This window comes from Apostichopus japonicus, chromosome 16, assembly GCF_037975245.1.
Source record: "Apostichopus japonicus isolate 1M-3 chromosome 16, ASM3797524v1, whole genome shotgun sequence".
Lineage (NCBI taxonomy): Eukaryota > Metazoa > Echinodermata > Holothuroidea > Aspidochirotida > Stichopodidae > Apostichopus > Apostichopus japonicus.
This window is the reverse complement of record NC_092576.1, coordinates 37,594,605-37,617,314: the sequence shown is the minus strand read 5'-3', so window position 1 is coordinate 37,617,314 and position 22,710 is coordinate 37,594,605. Positions and strand designations below refer to the sequence as shown.

General features: G+C 36.5%; 1 protein-coding gene across 1 annotated transcript in view; it reads left to right on the top strand.

Annotated features, from left to right (window-relative positions):
- Positions 1–22,710, top strand: part of LOC139982313 (uncharacterized) — a 156,335-nt gene that overhangs the window by 115,449 nt on the left and 18,176 nt on the right. The window contains exons 2-4 of the mRNA XM_071995027.1: positions 13,609–13,880; positions 20,395–20,606; positions 21,337–21,413. Of these exons, the coding sequence (XP_071851128.1) occupies positions 13,614–13,880; positions 20,395–20,606; positions 21,337–21,413 (556 nt within the window). The 5' untranslated portion in view covers positions 13,609–13,613. The remainder of the gene's footprint in view (positions 1–13,608; positions 13,881–20,394; positions 20,607–21,336; positions 21,414–22,710) is intronic.

Below are 22,710 nucleotides of genomic sequence, written 5' to 3'. Positions count from 1 at the left end.
ATATAGATAATAAATAAAAGAGGACCCAAAATCGAACCCTGAGGAACACCACATGAAATATTTTGATAATCTGAATTACACGACCCTAGGGAAACATATTACTGTCTATTTGTAAGATACGATAAGAACCAATTAAAAGTTGTACCCCTAACCTCATAGTGATGTAGTTTACGAAGAAGAATTTAATGATAAAGTGTATCAAATGCCTTTGATAAATCTAAGAAAACACCAAAACCATATTCATTATTATCGAGATCACCCCCCACTTTATCAACTAGGTCAATTACTGCCATATAAGTCGAATAACGTGAACGAAAACCATACTGACTCTTAAAGAAAAAAATTATGTTTACAAAGAAAGTTATAAACGCGAGTGTATACAATACGCTCGAGAATTTTCGAAAATTAAGGAAGAACTGAAATTGGTCGGTAATTTTTTACATTAAGAGGACAACCAGATATATCTAATGGAACGACTTTGGCAATTAAGTTATCTGGTACAATACCTGAGGAAAAAGATCAATTGAAAATGTAGCAAAGGGGTTCTAATATACCATTAATTGTTTTCTTTACAATGTTAGCATAAACATTATCAAAACCTAGACTTTTATTTAATTTCAATTTACTTACAATAGAATATATTTCCTCAACACTGGTGGGAAACATGTATATACTGCTTAAATAAGGTTCATTCAAGAATTTATTTACATTAACATCGGTACGGGGAATCGTATAAGCCAAATCAGCACCAATGTTTACAAAGAAATCATTAATAATATTTGAAATACATTCCAGGTTTTTAACTGTTTCATTATGATGAACTTATCAGTCGGATATATGTTACCTTTATTTTTATGTTTGATAGCTTCATTTATTGTTTTCCATGTTTCTTTCATACTACCTGCATTAGCTTGAAATTTAGAGTCAAAATAATTCCTTTTTCCCATCCGAATAACATCAGTAAGCTTATTTTTATAATTTACATCATTAGTTCTGGATACATCTGTTCTTAAACGAAGACATTTTTTATATGTAATCGGTTTTTTGTTTGATGAATTTGAGAATTGCATTAGTTATCCAAGGGGTCGGAGATTTACCTTTAAACTTTATCTTTTTGATGGGGCAATATTTGGAAAACATCTCATTATATATTTGAAGTAAATTGACATATGCATCATTTACATTAATTGTTTTTTATACTATCCCAGTCAAATTGGGCCAAGCTTGAATAGAAAGTTTGTAGGTTATCTGGAGATACATCATGTATCCATCTAAAATTATGCTTTTCTATATTATGGTATATTTGTGTATTGAAAAACAGGTAAGTGATCACTTATATCAGTGATCACTTATATCAGTATATACAATTCCTGACGAAACATTGTTATTGAGATCGTTATAAAAGATATTATCAATTAAAGTTACTGAATTTTGAGCGATTCTAGTTGGCTTATTTACGTAATATATCAGGAAAATCATTAGCGTATTTGTCAGTGTCAAAATTTAAGAGATTGACGTTAAAATCACCCAACAGAACACAATTCCTATTCCTAGTATTTAAAGATGTCATTAATTCAATAAATTCGTTATTAAAATATTGAATGTTTCATGGTGGTCTATAAATGTCCGTTGTCCCTATCATGATCATCGTACTTGGAAAGGGAAAAGGAAAAACGATTATTAATATAAAAGGCAACCCCTCCCCCCCCCCCCCACTCCCGTTTTTACGATCATTATGGACAAAAGTATAACATGGAATATTGTACAAACTAGTTAAATCGTTAGAATTAATCCATGTCTCTGTTAAAGCAATTACTGAATACTTCAAAGGAAATGTTTCCAAAAAGTGCAATAATGAATCAAAATTTGTATGTATGCTTCTTATGTTTATGTGAATGAAAGACAAAACATTAGAATTATCTTTAGAACAAAAAGCAGTAGTAAATTGATTTGTATCATAATAGGTACTATCATTTACAACAGATATCGATGAGTTTGCAAACTCATCGTTTAAATTGAATATATGAAGATCTGCCATGAAGAAAAATATTTGAAATTAGTGAACCAGAGTTTTCTACAGGCAACCCAACTGGTGATGATGATATTTAACATCGTATTAGTTTTAAGTACAATAGGTCTATTCATATTAATTCCCGGATAATTATGGGTAGAAAAAATGTGAATAATCGAAACATTTTATAATGAAGTACATATAGTTATCAATACAATGTAGAAAGAAAAAATAACAAATTATAAAAAACAAAACCAAGGAAATAATGATTCTCAAGAATGTACAAAAATGGCCCATGAAGGCCGCGACTGCGTAATTATAAAGAGTTTATCAGTTTATTATATTGTGTATATTTTTGTTATATAAATGTATAGTTTGAAAAAAAAACAATAACAAACACTCACTCGTTAAGGAGGGAAATAAGATTTCAAATTTTGGATAGATCCGCATCACCAAATATGCGTTTGATAATTGGCTTTCCATTAATTGCAATTTGGGCAAGAATTTTGCCATCAGCTGTCCAGGCGTTTTTTACTTTGGAATGACCTTTGGTATTCTGCAGAAGTTTCTGGTTTGTTGAGGTGAGGTCCTCTCGCACAACCACCTTTGAACCTTTTAAGTTCAGTATAGCACGAATAAAACGGTTCCTTACTGCGTACGTTGAGAACTTCACAATCAAAGCCCTCACTTTACCGGTTTCTCTTGACCCTATGCGATGAGATCTGTCGATTTCTGCAGGATCTAAACTTATTCCAAGCTTCTCATTTGCAATCTCCAAAGTGATTTTATCCGTATTTTCTCCTGTCTTTTCCGGGATACCAAATATTCTGACACAGTTTCTACGTGAGTATTGGTCAAGTTCATTCAGAGATTTCTTTACCGTATCACAATGATCTGTTAGGGTTTCTACTTGTTTTTCAACATTCCTGCCTCCCTTTTGGATTTTGATAAGTCTGCCTCGAGCTCAAGTATTTTCCCTGCATTTTCCTTCATCGTCACCATTGTTTGTAGCAATTTTGCTTCAATAGCCCGCTCAACACATTTTTGTATGGTGTTTTGAAATCCCTCGTCAGTAAGAATATCCTGCACCACTGCGGCAATATTCTCCATATCCTTTGTCTTTGAGCGTGAACGTTTCCCGGAATCCATTGTTGGTAAGCTTCAAGAGGCTATTGATTGAATTCCACGAAAGCAGGTTTGGAGTATATTGTGTATTGATGGTGCCTGAAAACGTATGTTATATGTGCCTGGATAGTGTAGGCCCAATGATGAGTATATGGGTGATGAGATAGGTCAGTTCCAACCAGGTGAACATTCGGAAGGAGAACAAAATCTCTGTGAATTCGATGAAACTTGAGATTTTCAGTTTCGTATGCTTCTCCCGTTCTGCTTAAAATACAAATATCCAGCAGTCACATGCCATATGCACATTTTAAAGAGAGACATGTTAGCAGCGACTAATGACAGCAACAAACATCAGCCAATCTCTACTGAAGCTTACCTTTATTGAAGTTTGATGTTCCTATTGATAAACATACACATACCACAACTTTCCTAATAAAATTCTTAATAAATATTCATATTAATGAATATTCGTATAACACCAACATCCTTTTAAGCTTCTCTCTCCGGAAGACGTTCGTCATTGTCTGATTAAGGGCAGCAAACATTGAGCTACTGTCGTAGATCAAATGTTACTTCCTCCAGGGGACAGCTTATCTATAAATTTATAAGAATGTACCGCACATACAAGTTATATATTTTATTGTAATATATTTTATGTCATTGGAGGGCTGAGCCCGCACCCTCCCCCCTCCCCGTCATACAAAATATACGTACAGTGTCAGACGTAAAAGTGGTTGCGCACTTGTTCCAGGTAGATTAGGGTGTTCAATAATAATAAATGGTAGTTGATACAAATGAGACGCGATAACTATACACGCAGTATGATACTTCAACACAGTATTGAAAAACAATTTACCCCCAATTACGATGTCAATTTTATCACCAAGAATTGCCTGAGAAAAGGGTTAACGGAAAGCAGCCAAAAAGAAAAGAAAAAGGGAATGAACTGATGCTAGGTTAGAACAGCACTGACTTAACGTAATCGGACCTGACCTTTCCTTCAGTAATTCCACTTTCTTTTTAGCGTTCCGATAAATTCCATGTTACACAAGTACAATGTTGCGTAAGAGCACTACGACTTCATTTTGAACCTGTCATATCTGGCAAAATACATCCTTGATACATACCCGAGTTCAGTTATCAAATGTCAACATGGACTTTGGCTATCAGGGGGAGTTTACGATTTCCTTAAATATTTACTTGAACAAATAACTATCAAGCAAGGTAAATATGAACTTTGTCATTTGCTATTACTAGTCGTTGCAAGCGTCGACGGCATTAGCTCATAATGCACAGTTTTACCTCGTACTCCGACATATTGTGTAATCATGTGGATAAAGAGTTCAGTTGCTCACCTAGCAAGGGTTTCAAGATATTAGGTATAGTTCGTAAATTCCAGAACACCAACGGTAAGTGTTCCCTTTCTATCCTAAGATAACTAGAAACATCAACGCACATCACGCAAGGTAAATGTTTTTCACGAAATTCTGCATTTGTATACATTACTGTTGTAAAATATCATCATGCTTCCATTACTGGGCAATACAGTTGTATTACAAACGGACATGTTTGTTGTCAGATATTTATATTTTTTAGCTGATATACCAATTTTGAATCACAAATGTGTTTGTTTAGTTGTGAAAGAAAACCTATGGAGTATTATTTACCTTACAATCCATTTTCAAACTTTGAAGTACAGGTTCGTCATATATACGGTAAAAAACAATATGCTTTGGGTCACTTCTTACACCAGCAATTTAGAGTTATCTCCACTGGCCAAATAATGGGTCAATTTGAGCAAGAAAGTACTACGTAGATCAGTATTGGACTTAAATTTCTAATTTGACCCGGAATTTTACGAAGGGGTCGTTAAATGTTAAGCAATTAAATTGAATAAATCACATAATATGGGCAAAACGGAGTTAAATCTGCATACTTTTTTTTTCAAATTTGTTTGTGACATTTTGCTTGGCAATCATTCCTTCAGGACGTCACATTTAATGCCAGATGCTGACAATGGTTACACAAACTAATTCTTTACTATAATGGAGAAAATGTTAATACATTAACTTTTCAGCAAGATGGTGTCTCAGAGTAATGATCACAAAACCGTGAATGATTAAATCTGTTACATGTCCAATATGTGACTATACTTATAACATTTTAGCTAGGTTGAATGACCGATACGTTATATCTTAAATACCAAGTCATTGCTGCTGAGATAAAAATATATTCAACCAGTATTGTAGTGGCAAAGATTCTGGGTAAGAAATATCTGAGAACTATATTATGAATAGTAGCGTGAACAGAATTTCAAAGATGGAGAGCGAATTGACAAGTTCTAACTTTGCACAACAGGTTTGAAGCTCACTACAATCTCGAGGATCTAGTGATCCTCATCTAAAAAAAAAAAAACAAATGTTTAGCTTTCAATTTGTGCATTTTGAGGCATATTTAGAGTATTAATCAGGTATTATATTAGGTATAAGCGCACGATTGTATTAATAAATACTCTTAAATTTATTATTTTTTTAAATTTATTTATTAATTTATTATTATTGTTGTTTGAAAAAGGTTCACATGGAAAAGTATCAGACTGGCGGTGGAAGCGGAGGGCCATGACTTCCCGCATACTGTTATTTTCGCCCGACGCTGCATATGAATGTACTCGGAAAGTCTCTATAAATAGAATACCTGAACACAGTATCATATATAACAGAGATAGCAAACTTATTATATTACCTCATTTTTTCTTCATGAATAACAGGAACGCGTAGGCATATGTATGAATAAGTAAAACACTACGTAGACGATACAGGTATCGATATCTGTTGTAAGGTTGTAGTGAATGTTTATCGTTACCACCCCTGCTAGCCTAAATTAAAGGGCCAATTCCAGTCCTGGTTATTGTTGCAGGACAACCAGATTAGGAAATGTCATTGCACTTTTATGTGGATAAATTATTGCCATCACTTTGTTCCATAAGAGACTCTGAACCGGGGGACAGCTAAGACTGTTAATAATGTAACACAAATGCAAGTGATATATTTTTTGGGTAAATCGTTTTTTTCTGTCATTTGGGGGCTAAGTCCGCAACCGAGAATATACAGTGCCAAATGTTGAGTGGTTGGGCCCTTGTTCTAGATAAAGTAAAGTGTTTACTAATACTAAATGCTAGTATGAAATGCCAGTTGTTACAAAGGAGACGTAGTAACTACACACGGAGTATGATACTTCAACAAAATATTGGAAAACAAATTACCCCCAATTACGATGTCAATTTGGTCACCAAAAATATCTCAAGAATATCCTGACAAAAAGATGCACGAACAGCAGCAATAAAAAAGCACAACGGACTACTCTTTTGCAAGGCTACAACCGCAGTTCATGAACCTAATCTTTCCTGTGATTAATAACTGCATGTTTCAAAAATGCAATGATTCGTAACAGCGCAACGACTTTATTTTGAACCATCATAACATATCGGGCAAATGACTTTGTTGATAAATACCCGATTTCAGTTATCAAATGTCAAATTTGGTAATCAGAGGGATTTTACGATGTCCCGGAGTGTTTACTTAAACAAATTACTATCAATTAAGGCAAATATGAACTTTGTCATATGATATTACTAATCGCTGAATGTGTCAACGGCATTAGCTTATTTCAAGAAGTTGCTTATAGTCCATTAATTCCAGTACAAAAACGGTAAGTGTTTGCTCTCTATTTTAAGTTAAATTAGAAACATCGACGCAGATAACGAGGAAATATTTTCACACAATATGGCATTCTATAAGTTAATGTTGTAAATTATCACCATGCTTCACTTATTGTACAATACAGTTGGATTTCAAATGAACATATTCTTTGTTCTAACTTGTAGCTAAAATAATTTTAAATTACAAAAGGGTTTGATAATTTGTGAATGAAACATGTATGTGGAGTATTGTTTCACCGTACATTACATTTTCAAACTAGGATGTATGGGTTTATCATATAAGATAGTAACAACAAATGTTTACACCAGTAACCTAGAGTTATCTCCACTAGCCATATGATGGGTCAACTTGACGAAGAAAGTACTATGTGGATCAAGTATCTGAACTAAAAATCTTATTTGACCAGGAATTTGACCAAGGGGGTCGTAACATCTTCACCACGCTAATTACATAAATCATATCATATGGGCAAAACGGAGTTAAATTGCATGATTTTTCAAAAAATAAGTTTGTGATATTTTGCTTGCCAATCGTTCAGTAGGTTAATTTTTTCGCCAGATGCTTTCCTTGATAAAAGCGTAACTGACAATGGTTACACAAAGTACTTAACTGATTGTTTTGCTATAATGAAGGAAATTCAAACAATTTAACATTTCAGTAAATATGGTGTCTCATAGTAATGAGAACAAAATCATGAAGGATTACAAAATTTGACATGTCAAATATATGACTATACTTATACCGTCCCAGCTAGGTAGCGTGACCGGTAACATTTAACTCAATTACCAACTCCATGCTGCTGAGATGAAATATCCTTGAATTAGGTTGTGGTGATCAAGATCCTGGGCAAGGAATCACCGAGAACTATATCATGAAAAGTGGCGTGTACAGAATTCAAAAGATGGAGAGTGATTGGACAAATTCTAAGTTACATCCACAGGGTATAGATAGAGGCGTGAACCTCTGTAGGAGGGCGACGGCGAATGAATATTTCATAATTTAGGTGTGAGTGCAGCCCATTGGAGTCGTTGAAGCCGATTGAGATGTAGGGGATCAAGTGACCCTTGTCCAGAACACAAAATAAAGGTTTATAATTACATTGTGCATTGTAAGGAATATTTTGGATATTATTAGGGATTATATTAGGGATAAGCTAACGTTTGTTTATGGTTGAAAACGGTTCACGTGGAGGAGATTTTCCCAGATTGCCGTTTTTTGCTACTACGTTTTTTACCCCCAGATACTCTTATTTGCGCCCATCACTGCTTATGAATGTAACCGGGAACAATCTGAAAAAAAAAAATACCACAGTATTATATGTAATAGAGATAGCAAACGTAAGAGTATATTTTATTTATGAATAACAGGAACACGTAGGCATAGTGTATGAATAAGTAAGAAGATACAGGCATCTGTATCTGCTGTAAGAATGTAGTGACTGTTGATCGATACCACTACGACCCAAATTAAAGGGCCAATTCCGGTCTTCTTTCTTGGGGCAGGACACTCAAATTAAGAAATGTTGTTGTGTTCATCACAAATCTCATATCTGATTCAACATCATGTCGTCAGTTACATTACTAGGACCTCGAGCTCTCATAACAACAGCACTGCATGTCAACAAAATCTGTATTCATTTTTTTTTTTTTTAAATACGTATTCTTTATACGCTGCATTAGTTTTGGGTTTAGTGAATCTTTTCTCAAATGTTGATGTTGTACGTTACTATAACACGTTAATTATGATCTCTTTTTTTGGGTGAAGCAAAGTGCATCTGGAATTGTCAATATTACGATGTTTCATGAAATAATGGCTACGTTGAAAATATATATCAATTGATTATTGATTGCGATGTAAATTTGTAAAGCAGTTTATAAACATTTGAAGTAAAATAGCTAGTTCCTTTAGCAGCTTCACTAATTCCATATTCAAATAAAGCAGATCCGTCTTTTACTTTGTAAGCTAATTGTTTTGAATTTGAAATGCGTTTAGACTGGGGTGACTTGTTAGTTTAGTAGCAAATGTAAGATGTAAGAAATGAAATGTAAGATCGGATACTTTTGTTTTTCCTACTAGCCGACAATTTGACTGTAGTCCTGTTTGTATTCATAATTATGTTACCATACCCTAAAAATGTGGGTTTTGCTACGTTTGTTGTTTTAATGTTGTATGAATGGTCAACTAACGTATATGCTTCTCATTTAATGCAAATGGCAAATAGACGCTAAATCACCGCGAATGATATACCGTGAAAAATCTGGACCCGGATTATTTGGGTTTCTCAGATATTTTCTCAAAGGCGTAAAGAATAGACCACAATGTACAGTGATTGTCTCTGTTTATTGGTGTGGTATGCTGCATTAGCTTCCCTCAGCACCAAACTTATTAAGGCTTAAACTCAAATATGAATTAAAAAAATATATATATATGAAATAAACTTCCAAAACAAGGTCAGAAACAATATTGGGTTAGCAAAAACACCCTGGAAATATCTGAGAGCTCGTATTCCATAGCGCACTAAACTAACAAGTAGGAGTCAAAGGCTCAGAATACCGTATGAGTTGAGATATATCCGATACGACATAAGAAACCCTTAGTCATACTCCGTATAAAATCCAAGAGTACGCAGTAAATGTCAGTTTCCGTAGATTATAGAACTGGTACAACACCATGGATTAATCTCTGACCAAACACCTCAAGTGAGGAACCAACTTCTGTAATAAACATGGTCAACTATGACGCGGAGAACATAGACGACTGCTACTATTAAACAGGGTGCCAGGTACGAAAATAAAAACATTCGAATGATAAGGTTTGCGGGATGATAATTATATACAATATACTTGCCGTAAACATATGATCGATCTATCCTTGTAGTCATATGATAGAAGCAAGGAGTGTTATAATGATATAAATATACAACATATGTAATTTCACGTCAACACTTGTATTATATACTACAGCACCATTCAATAAAGAAAGAGCGCGTATGCAACTAGACCCATATCCATATGGTTTAAGGTATGCCGCTTTCTCGGTTTTACATCCGTAAAAACAAATTGAAAGTAGCTATCAGTTAAACCTAGCGCATGTAAACCTACTCATAGAATGCCCTATTTTATAGTCCAACTATGCTGCAAATTCACACCAGCTTAACAATTCCCAAGACATACCCTCTCGCTTTAAATCATTGATCTACCTTGTTTAAATCCCTATTACTTTCTTATTAATCACCCGTGTGTAATAAACTGCACTCAGCTGTCATTCTACGATTAACTGTGAATGTTAATTGAAGATCTGGTGGTAATATAAAGTAATGCACATTTGCATCAAGTGCACCTTACCTAATGATTCATGATATAATTCAATAACGTCGCTTTTGTGGATGGCAGGGTCATGTGTAAACCATTCAGCTTAGTTGTCATAAAAGTTTTAAAAAACGCTGCTGCTGATACACCTTTTGTTAGCATTGACAGAAAATAAAATTGTGGTAAAGAATTTTGGCAATACAAATTGGTCTAAGAATTACAATTTAAGATTACTTAAAACCACCTGTCAACAGTATAAGTAGGGGCATTTCAACGTTAGTACATTTACTTCACATCTCCCTATTTATTAATATGTTATCTATCTAGAGATTTGAATATCTGTCACGATAAGATATGACCATTAACCAGGTAATAGAACGATAATGACTACACCTGGTTCCTGATTTACCCGTTCCCTATAAGCGCCAGTGTATTTTAATAGCTATTGCATGAAATTATCAGTCAAACACCCAAAATGCAATCACTTATCACCTTTGAGGCCGAAACTGAACGAATTATGTAATGGATTTTCTTGGTCTCATTAACAGTTTTTTGTCTTTGAAAAGGCCATAACTAGTTCCTCTTAACACCAAACAAGTATTTTATTCACACTGCGTGCTATAGTTTAAATTGTTGATACAATATGTCTACTCTGCGTGTAACGTGATGCGGATCAATCTCGTTCCATCTTTAGCACTGACCATCGAAGAGGACAAGGAAATCAACAATGAATGCCGCCACCTTAACCTCAACCACAATTTGACAGTCATTAGCCTTCCTTAAAGTCTCTTGAAATGCCAGGTAAAAAGAAAGCAGTTCGGAGAAAGAAACATCCCATTCACAAAAGAACGGCGCCAGCCTCACAGTCAGCACTCACTTTAGCAGGTAAGTGACATATTCACTGTATTATCATTTTCTTTACCATGCGCATTACACAAAGGGCAAAACAACATAGATGGAAAAGTGCAATTACTCTAACAAGCACCTCATTCTGTAATACCAATATAACTACCGCCATTGCTGTTCTTACAGTTGAGACGAATTCAATATGACTTTGAGGACACAGACCCAATCATCATCTTGGGTTTATATGTCAAGCATTAACACCGCAAAATAGTAAAAATGTCTACATATCCCAATTGAAAGTAGTGTTTGGGAGTTGTCACTTTAAAGATTTGTAATCCCTATGCTAGTAGCATTTAAATCCGTTTATTTCTCTACAAAAGGAAACATTAACGTTGAGTTATTTCTCTCAAATGGATTAAATGTTCTTGATAGTTGCTCTTGACAGCTGTCTCTATCACATAGGCTAATGGTAATGTCTTGGTTTGAATCTCATTAAGCGTATATGAATTGCTGCCCTGGGGTAAGATATTATCTTTTGAATGGTCCGAGTTGTAAATAACATGAAGGGATATAAAACTTGGCACATATAAAAGACAGAAAAAACAACTAATATCTTACCGACATTAGTCCCCGCAACCCCCCCCCCCCCTTCCAGCCCCTCTCTTGCATGTCATGTAAACACTTACAGCTTTTTTAGTGACATTAATAAAGTCGTTTGAAGAATAAAAATCCCTTAATTGCTAAGTACATGTTAGTACATTAGAAGAAAAATAAAACATTCAGGCTTAATTGAGTCATGACAAATACTCAAGAAAGCCAATTATGTGAGTCATCATGTTGTAACAGACCGTATATTTGGTACTTGTACACATTATGTATCACACACGTACTTGAATAGTGTATGTTATAGGCTGAATCAGAATAAAAAAAACATGAATGAAACGTGACTTATCTGGTATTTTAATTGTTCTGAGATGTTAGTGAAACGAATTACGTCCAACTTGGGGATGATATATCTCACACAGGCATCTAAAGGACAAATTATGAATCAGGTTTCGACACCGAACGACATAATTTAATGACTAGTATACTGTGCTGATAGTTTCAATTTTCGTATGAGATTGACTCTAGAAGTGACTTCAAGTTAGGATATTTTCAATAAAATATTCAAATTGTATGCATTTTAGATGCACTATAAGTAAAGTAAACAATATATGACTGATTTTGCTGCTGATTTTAATGTTAATATAAAAAAAAAACAGAAAAAAAATATACTATGAATATCTATATACGTTTCTCAGCATTACGTTTACCTGATTGCTTTAACTAACTTAATTATTTCATATTTTCTTACCAGAAAAGAAGTGCATGCTTCTAGATTCTCTGAAGACTGTTTACAAGAAGCAGTATGACGCATTACAACCAATTCCCTAAATAAAGGACAGACTCTATTGTGTAGATAAGGTTTTTGTTGAGGGAGGTATTGAACACGTCCTAGAAACTCAGTCCAAAAACTCACAGAAGGAACGTTTGAGCTCTTATAAAGACATTTTTACTGATTCAAGTTCAAGGTTATATAATAGGCGTATTGTGAAGGGTGAAGCTGGATATGGTAAATCAACTCTGACCCTCCAGCTAGCGTATGACTGGTGTAATGGTGTCCAGGATTCTCCTGTCTCAGCAGCGGATGTATTAATTCTCTTGAAACTTAGACAGTTGGGTAATGTGAGATCAATTTATAGAGCTATCAAAGTTATACTATTGTCAAGTGAGCTCCGCTTAAATTCCAAAGACATTAAAGATATTCTGCAACGATGCAATACAGTAAAATTTATTCTGGACGGCTTTGACGAATATCCAAATAGAGAAAAAAGTAATCGAAATGATATCTGGCGCATCATTAAATCCAAATTGTTTGAAACATATGATGTAACTTTGACAACTAGGTTTATACCAACAGACTTTGAAAGGTCATCACCGAAACGACTGGAATTAATTGGGTTTGACGAAACAGCGCGTGACCAGTATATTCGCAAGGCTATAACAGGTGAACACGAAAATGCTGAAGATAAAATCAAGCGAGGATTGCGAGAGAACCCAATCCTTGATGACATTTGTCAAGTACCTCTGTTCTTCGTTACGTTCGCTCACATGACTCATGAACGAGACGATTTTCGGAAATTTAAGTCGGTAACAGACTTTTTCGTATACATGTTAAAATGTTTCCATAGTCACACTAGAAACAAGGCATCTGACCACAATGTAGCTAGCTACTATGTCGAATATGAAATTAATCACGATGAACTGGATAAAGTAGCATTTGAGGGTTTGAACAGAGAAAACCACCAGATTACATGGAATAAAAAACAGCTCCGTCAGAGACTTGGTAAACAGTTTTATGATCTGTATCTCCGTGTGGGTATTTTAGTAGAGGAGGAGATACTTGAAGATTCATAAATAGAAACTTCTAGCGGGGACATCAAGATCAAAACTGAAGTAAGATTCTACCATAAAATATTCTGTGAATGGTATGCGTCGTTTAGGTTGGCGATTGTCACTGCAAATGCAAGAAATGCGTTTGAACTAGAACAGATTCTAGGTAAGATGGATCCATTTGACCTCCAGTATGTCTTTCGATTCGCATGTGGACTAAGTCGTACATCTGTGAGTAAAATTATCGAACATTTAAAGAAGAAAAAGGATTGTGACAAGTTTGCAATCCTCTGCATCTTGGAACAGAATGGAGACTTTGAGGAGATCAGGAAGACTGTTACAGAGCTGTGTGCTGAGAGGGTTATCATCAATAAAGATGACAGCAAGTTACTACAAAGGTCTACCGTACAACTGCTACAGATAGCATCAAGTCATGACGTAAGTATTATCGAGGATACTCATTCGAATCGTAAATTTGAATTAATTCATGAATATATTGTTACAGTATTGCCCAACTTTCTTATATACCTCAGTTCTGTGACACCAACTCAGTAACTGTGTAATTAACTTGCTATTTGCTTTATTCTCCAAGACATTTCCTATTAATGTGTAAATTGAGATACTTCTGATTAGTAATATATTACCTCACAGTTTTAGTCTCTTTATATCACATTAAGATTCAACCTTTATTCATATAACATAAAATAGCCATTAGCCTAATTTACATAAACACCGTTTACGTCATTCGCCACCACTATTTGCCAATTTGAGAATTCTCTCTTTCTAAGACAAATATCGCTTTCAAGTTAATGTTTTTTATAGTTAACTAGATACAATACGCCAATTCAAATTCTCTCAATCATATTTTGTTGTACTTTTCAACGTACGCTTATTATGTACTCTTTCCCGTGCAACACTGCTTCTGTACCCTTGCATAGGCTTACCTCCTTTGAGCACAACATTTGCAATGCAGCTTACGTACTGGGATAAAACTATGCAGCTTTCATGTCCATTGCAAAAATTCGTCATGCTCCGTCATGAAAACTTTACTTTAAAAAAGTATAATTTGAGGCTGCCTACTTTTCTCTTGTTTTTCGCTTCTCTATGTCCCTCTCTGTCTGTTTCCTATAGGTATTGTATCCTTTGCTTCTATCACTTATGTCGTTGTGGGCTCATATTTATATACTTTTTAAGAAAAAGTCACCCAGGAAAGAACCTGGGCACGAAAACTTAACTACCAAACGACTGATCCGCTCCCAGCCCCAGTCCCCAGTCCCCCTGCATCGGGACTGTGACTGTGACTGGGTTAATATTTATATAACGTACTCAACGGAGCTTCTTTTGTATCTTTCTACATCGCACTTCTTTACTTTTTGACTTAATAAATGTATAAGAAACTAAAACTCAAGATTCAATCTCCCTTGAGATGACTAATAAGCATGTTACAACACGCAAGTAACGTGCTTAGTATTGTGTGTTACGTAACTAGCTGGTCAATTATATAAGGGCGGTATACAAACAAGTACTATAATACTTGACTAAACTAGACTATTCACAGCTTATCTAAACACCTGTTCAATTGAAGAATTAAAACTACTACAATAATGTACGCAGGTGTTGGTATTTCAGCCATTCAGCTTGCCCGTCAATGCAGGCGCATCGTCCATTACAATGTAACGGTGCTTTGAGTGTGTTGAAAACGGAGCTTTTACTTGGACATACACAGTTAGGATATGTCAAGTCTAGGCCTATACGTTTATCACCGCTTCAGGATATAATTCTTCTAAAATAATATTGCGTTCAAGGTAATTCTAATTTTAGTACTGCAAATTAAGAAACCAATTCTGAATGGTTAGGCATAGACCTATTAGTAACAAGTGTGTTATTTCTGTCAAGATAGGCTAGGACTTTACCACTGGCCGTAAAGCATGGCTGTATGCTTATTGAAATAGCTTGTGTTAAAGAATATAACTTATTTTAGGATAGTTATTAATTCCACACTAATCCATACGTATAGAGACAGAATAGCATATCAGTAGGCCCTAATCCAATCAGACATTCAGAGAGCCGAGTTAGCCCTGGTACTGGTAGTGATAATGGATTCGGTCGTGCGATCACATTGAGAGTGGTAGTGGTACATTTATTGGGATAATGTCGCTCACTTTTAGCAAAGATATTTACTGAAGCAGTTATAATGCTGTAACATATTGTAACATTTGCAGCTGCACAACAGGCTACTACTTTATACAGGGCAAAGAATATGCCTACAACAAACATTTTAGAGAGAATATCATATGCATTGAATTTGTTTTACAGTTATAAACACAAAATATTGTGATAAAAAGTAGCGTCTGACTAGAGTTTACGTGATGGTAGCTTGTAAACGGTTCATAAGGGCTTCTGTCGGTTGCATTTACTCTGCGTGTGTTGGGACGAAAAGTTCGTTCTTGCGATGACTGTATGTAGGTTGAGGCCTGATGGACCACGCTAATGCTAATGTGATGATCGACGAGTGTACATTGTATAGGGAACGAGACACGGGGAAAAATAATAGAAACATTTATTTTTGCAACTATCATGTAATATCAACATATTATTTATTAACTTATCTCGTACCATGTTATCACACAACACTGGTAAACACGAATGTGGGCTCGTCAATCCAGTTAGAAACATAATTTAAAAAAAAACTGTTTACATGTCATAAACCATTAGGTGTAGTCAATAGATTTTATTCAAATAAAATAAAACTGTTAGCACACTGCTTATCCACTAGAGAGTCTGTGTAATAGAATGTGTAAAAGTAAGTTGGCCTGACGTTTCGATCCTAGCAGGACCTTCTTCAGAGGCTAAATGACAAGTACAGTAACAGAAGGGACAAAAACACGCACAGAAAACAGACAGGTTAATGAGCACGGTGAACACAATGAAATAGATGAAAGGGGATTATAAGTGGACAATGGATGGTGACAAGAAAGCAACAGGGAAAGAGGAGAGGTGGGAGATAAACAGTGGAGGGACAAAGAGAGGATTAAAGGAACAGGGTAGGGAATAAACTGGAGAGGGACAAAGACAGAAAGGTGTGGAGAAAAAAGGAGGGGAAGGGAGCTGTGGGAGGATGAGTGAAAAGGGGGTGGGTAAGGGAACAATAGGAGAAAGAGTGGGGGACAGAAGAAAAGTTAGTCATGTCCTTCCTGAATGTTCAGCTCATGAGGTTGAATGGTGCGAAGGCGTTGCATCCAGAGCCTCTCTCTGCTGATTCGTACTAGGTCAGGGCGGCTAGCTAAGGATTCAATCCCCTGTAGGGACATGTCGTTAATGGTATGGTTGGGAAGGTTAAAATGTTCTCCAACTAGGGTCTCAGTCTTCATGGTGTTGACTATGGATCTGTGACCATAGAATCGCTTCTTGAGGGTGGTTTTGGTTTCGCCAACATACTGGATGCCGCAAACTCTACAAGAGATCAGATAGATGCACTGGTGGTAGTGCAAGTGATGTGACCCTTAGTCTTGTGTGTAAGTTGCATGCTGTGGCTGGTGATGGAATTGGATTCAACAATGTGGTGGCTGCAGACGATGCATCTCGAAGTACGATCACATTTGAAAGTACCATGCTGAATGGGTGTAGGGTTGGAAGTTAGAGGTGGAACAGCAGCACGCAGAAGAAGGTCTCGTAGGTTGCGTGGTCGTCTGTAGGATGATGGGTTTTTCAGGGACGGCTCGTTGGAGTCTATCTGAAGTGAGGAGAATGTTGTGGTTGTTAGAGGTGATTTTCTGAAGAGGAGGAGGATTTGGGTGGAAAGAAACAACCAGGGGCAGCTTGTTGTCGCAATATCGTCCCTTTTTGTCCTTCACTGCCAAAGTAGATGATCTGGAAAGGGAGCGGACTCTCTGAATGGCTTCACGCACCCTTCTGGCACTATGGCCCCTGGCAGTAAGGTGTTTTTCCAAAGCATCTGTATGGTGAATGAAAGAGGAATTGTTAGAGCAAATGCGACGAAGATCAAGTGCTTGACTGTTGGCAATTCCAGACTTGCAGTAACGGGGATGGCAGCTTGAAGAATTTAGATACTGGTGTGTGTCTGTGGGCTTGGTGTATAGGTCTATAGAGAGAGAAACGTGTTCCTTGTGAACAGTCACATCAAGAAAGTTAACCTGTTGGTGAGAGTAATCAGAGGTGAATTTGATGGTGCTGTGGAAAGAATTGATGTTATTGATGAAGTCGAGCAGGCTATCCTCATCACAGGTCCAAAGGAAGAAGTTGTCACCAATGTAGCGCCACCAGAAAAGGGGACGGCAGGGAGCTGTACTGAGTATCCGTTCTTCAAGGCTAGACATAAACAGACATGCATAGGAAGGTGCCATCCTGGTTCCCATGGCAGTCCCGTGTCTTTGAAGGTAATGCTTGTCCATGAACGTGAAGTTGTTTTTAGTGAGAACCTGTTGCATTGGAACTTTGATGTCAGAGATGGGTGGACAAGGGTGGACCTTCTTAGACAGGGCCACACACGTGGCTGCGATACCTTCAGCATGAGGGATGTTAGTGTAAAGAGAAGGGACGTCGAAAATACCGATGATGGCTGTACTGGGGATTTGGTTCTTGATATCTTCAAGTTTCCTGAGGAAATCTGAAGTGTCATGGACATAAGAATTCATCCGAGGAACAAGAGGTTTGATGAAGTGGTCCACAAACAAGGATATCTTCTCGGTGGGGGACCCATTGCCTGAGATGATAGGCCTACCAGGGTTACCAGGCTTGTGAATTTTGGGCAGAAGATAAAACCTGGCTGCCTTAAAGTCTGTGGGAGAAAGGAAAGAAACAGCCTTCTTAGAGATCTGGTTCCGCTGGTACATATCAGTGATGGTCTGTTTTATCTGCTGGGAGAAAATAACTGTGGGATCAGAATCAAGAAGAGTGTAAATATCACTGTTGGAGAGATGACGCATGGCTTCCTTGATGTAATCCTGTCGATCATAGATGACAACTGCAGAACCTTTGTCGGCTGGCTTAATGATAATGTCACTGCGAGACATCAGTGAGGAGAGTGCTGTACGCTCATCTCTTGGAAGGTTACCGTGTGTTCTGCGGAGAGGAGAGTTTGACTGGTTAGTCTCAGAGCTGACGACCTGTGTATAGGCTTCTATAACAGGGACTCTGTTCTTAGGAGGCATCCAAGAACTTTTCTTGCAGAAGGGTTCCCGTTCAGTTGGAGGATCATCTAGGAAAAACCCACGAAGGCGAATTCTGCGAAAGAAATGAGTAGGATCTTGGCTCAGTTCCGCTTGATCAAATGACGGAGGAGTAGGACAGAAGTTGAGTCCTTTGGAGAGAAGCCTAAGGTCTGCACTGGTAAGAGTAGAAGAAGATAAGTTAACAACTGCATTTGAGGATGGTGGTTCAGACTCAGGTGGAGTCTGTGCCTTCTAAAACGGTTGCAAGCGGTACGTTTGCGTCTTTTCTTAAAGTCAGTCATTTTCTTATTTCTTCTTTCTGTGAGTTCAATGTTCTGCTGAGACAAACACAAGTTAATTTTGTTAGTGTACTGAGTCCATTCGTCATCGGTGCAGCATGACTGTAATTCAAGCCTCAGGGAACCTGAGGGAATAATGCGGAAGAGAGAGTAGGACATGTAGTTGGAAAGATGGAAAGAATAGCGCTGGGTTTTCTGCATCAATTTTCTGAGCTTCTGAAACAAAAGAAAATGGTGAGACATGGTGAAAGCAGCGGGATGAGTAAATGATAAAAATGAAATGAAAAACTGAAACACAAGAACACCAATACAAGTACAAATACAAAGTACAAGTAGATAAGGAGGATCACCCGAAGGGATACAGTAATTTACTTTATTATCAGGAATATATAACTCCCAGCCGTGACAGTTATTATACGTTTGTTATGTAGAGTTTATTCGGGCAGAGGGGGGGGGGGGGGGAGTGGTTGGACAATGCTGCAACATAATGTACAATAGCTGAACTTTAGAGTAGACACGACAAAGAATTTGATTACATTTTGTACAGAAATTCATAGACGAGGAATTTGTTAAACAAGAATTAGGAAACCAAATGTATAACATAAAATATCGCTTACTTGACGGTAGCTCGTAAGCGGTATACACGGGCGTGTGTCTATTGTATTTACTTGTATTTACGTGTATTTTATGTGTGAGGAGGGAAAATGCGTTATTGGGGTTTACATTATGTAGATTTTGGGCCTTACAACCGCGCACATACTGATTTGATGAACGATGAGTGTACAGACGTGAGAAAGAAATGTTCACCAATACATCATTTGATTTTAACGATTTTCTAAATTATTTCTTAGCATGTTATTTGCCAAGACTGGTTCAAATTCATGTTCGTAGACCACGCTATGAAGGCAATTTAAAGCAACTGATTTAATTTACTTGCTACAAATCATTTATATAAATTGTAAAGTATAACGACTGGTTTTATTACCACTTATATTGTTATCACCCAGCAGACACAAGTGTTGTTCTGTTGAGTTAGTCTGGTATGCCGCAAGGAGGGAGGTGGGTTTGAAGGCCAAATGGAAAATAGCTTAGCCTAAATGACTTAAGTTGACTTTTATAAATTGATTGCCGAGGCTTTCCTATATTTGGGGGGGGGGGGGCAGACCTTTGTCATTACAGTCTAGACTTTCCTACGTACTCGCGGTAACTACGCATCCGGAAGTGAGTTGAAGACAATTTTCATTTTGTTTAATTTACTTATTCTTTTTTATTCTAAAATACTCTTCGTTTGGGCAGGGGCATTATTATTATTGCTTTTCTTGAATTTCTATAAGCTAATACCCTGTTAATAGTGGTAAGTATGTTCAATAATACTTACTCGAAATGAGTTCATCCAGCCAAAATATAGCTCATCCATTTACCTATCTTTCTTCAGATACCAAGATATGATCTACAGTTTATAATTTTATTATCTTTCTTCAGATTCCCGTATCTGAACTATGGTTGTATTGGTCCTTTAGTAAGGTTGACAACAATACCATCATCCTCCAGTCTGGTATTGCTCTACCAAGCCTCTCATCACTGGAGAAGTTATTGCTGAATGCAGACACTTACTACCAACCAGAACTTACCGAGGAAAACGTTGTAGGATTATTGAACTACGTACTACCGTCTAAGAAATTCAGGAAACTTTGGTAAGTAATTTACAAGATACAATGAATAGGAGGAGAGCATAATCTGCGATAATTACAAAACAAATTAAGAAAGTATTCAATAATGTAATCATGTAATAAAATGAACGACAAAAGGTAATTGACAACAAATAATACACAAGATGCCATCGTATCAAGGGATATTTTGGTTGGTAGAAAATTGGAATTGTAAAGTCATCTGAATGAGAAATTGTTAGATCATATAAATTAACAGGAATATGAAATAGCTGTAAAATATTACTAGCGATCATTGTCATCCTTTATCGTTACAAATGTTAGTTGTGACAAATGACGGATGTTTACTAATTTTATTTGTGAGGATTAGTATGAATATTGTAAATTTCTTCACTATTTTTTCAAGCGAAATTAAATTAGACAAATAATTAATATTAATAAAGAACCCCCCCCAAAAAAAAAAATAAAAAATAAAAATAAAAATAAATAAATGATAAATTAACTTACGCTACTTCATTTTCGTTATGTAAATAATATTGCATATTTTACATTTTGAACACGTACGGAGGCCGAATATATTCCCATAAACATAGCTTGAATAGAACTATGTCATCTTAATTGCAAAGATTTTGTTGATACAATATAAGTATGTATTCTCTGTGTATCAGTAGGTTACCTGGCTATAGCAACGTCAGCTGCTTGTTAGTATTTAAAGAGAAACACAAGATCATTTGATATATTTATTTTAATATCACAGGTTTACTCACTGTACACTACCTGCATCAATCAGACCAGAGAAAATCCCAGACGAATTAAAAAGAAAGAATTTACAAGGTATGGCTATGCGTGTCCAAGAAATGGCTAACACTACAGTATGTTACAATACGAGGTATACTGGTTAGAGTGCAGACTGTGCAAGGTAATAAACACTTGTTATACCACAATGATATTGAGCTACTGCGTTGTGGCGATCATATTTTGTTGATAATACATTTTAAATGGATTTATTTATATTGCATTGCACAAACAAACTCCCTTATATCAGAGGTTGGTTCAAGGTATGACAACATTAAACCATAAGTAGATAAAAAACTCGGAGTACATGCGTCTTAGTAATTATGAGATGAGTACTATGACGTCACAGTGGTAGTAGTTATATCGTGTAAATGCAACAATAACAGGGCTTGTAGAATGACATAATTGACATCATAATAAGTGATATTCCACCATCTACGTCGGTAACATATTATACTGGAATAATAATAATACGGGGCCACGCCTTATATGTCGTATCACCAGGGATGTCAGCACCATCATCACTGATATGTTAGTTTCAGACCCTTGTTTATTCAATGACAAAGGAAACCCGTCCGGTGATCATTTCGCGGTATGTTTTAACACTGCTTTCATGAAACCAACAAATGTGAGGAAAACTGTCTCATACAGGAAGCTGAAAGATATTGATATAGCTGCTGTCAAATTGAGTATTGACCAATCATCAAATCTTTGTGCTCAAAATGGACCGATTGACGATATTTGATCATCTTACACCTCCGGAATTCGTGATATTATTGATCTTCACGCACCACTGTGTCATAAAACCATAATTCTTAGGCCAAATTCTCCTTGGTATGCTGATGAGCTACATATATCCAAGAAAGAACGTAGGAGGCTGGAGCGAACTTGGTTGAAGCATCGTCTGGAAATCCATCGCTCTTGGTCAGTGCTCACAGGAATTACTATGTGAGTAAACTTACAGAATGCCGTGGAGACACGAAGGGCATATATATGGTTGCCCGACATTTGTTGGGTGAACAGTTTTCCGCCCTACTTCCGAGTTATACATCAGCTAGAGAGCTTGCCAACCAATTCGGTGAGTTTTATGTCAACAAAGTATCATCTGTCCGTGACAATTTGATAAGCTGCCATGATACGCCTGGCGAAACGGACTCAGTTGCCGATAATGTCATGCTCAATCTGTCAAATTTTGATCCAGCAACCGATGATGAGATTAGAAACATTATAAACAAATCCGGTAACACATCCTGCGAAATGGACCCTATGCCTACCTGGTTACTCAAAGATTGCCTGGAGCCTCTACTATCGATTATTACATCACTGATAAACATAT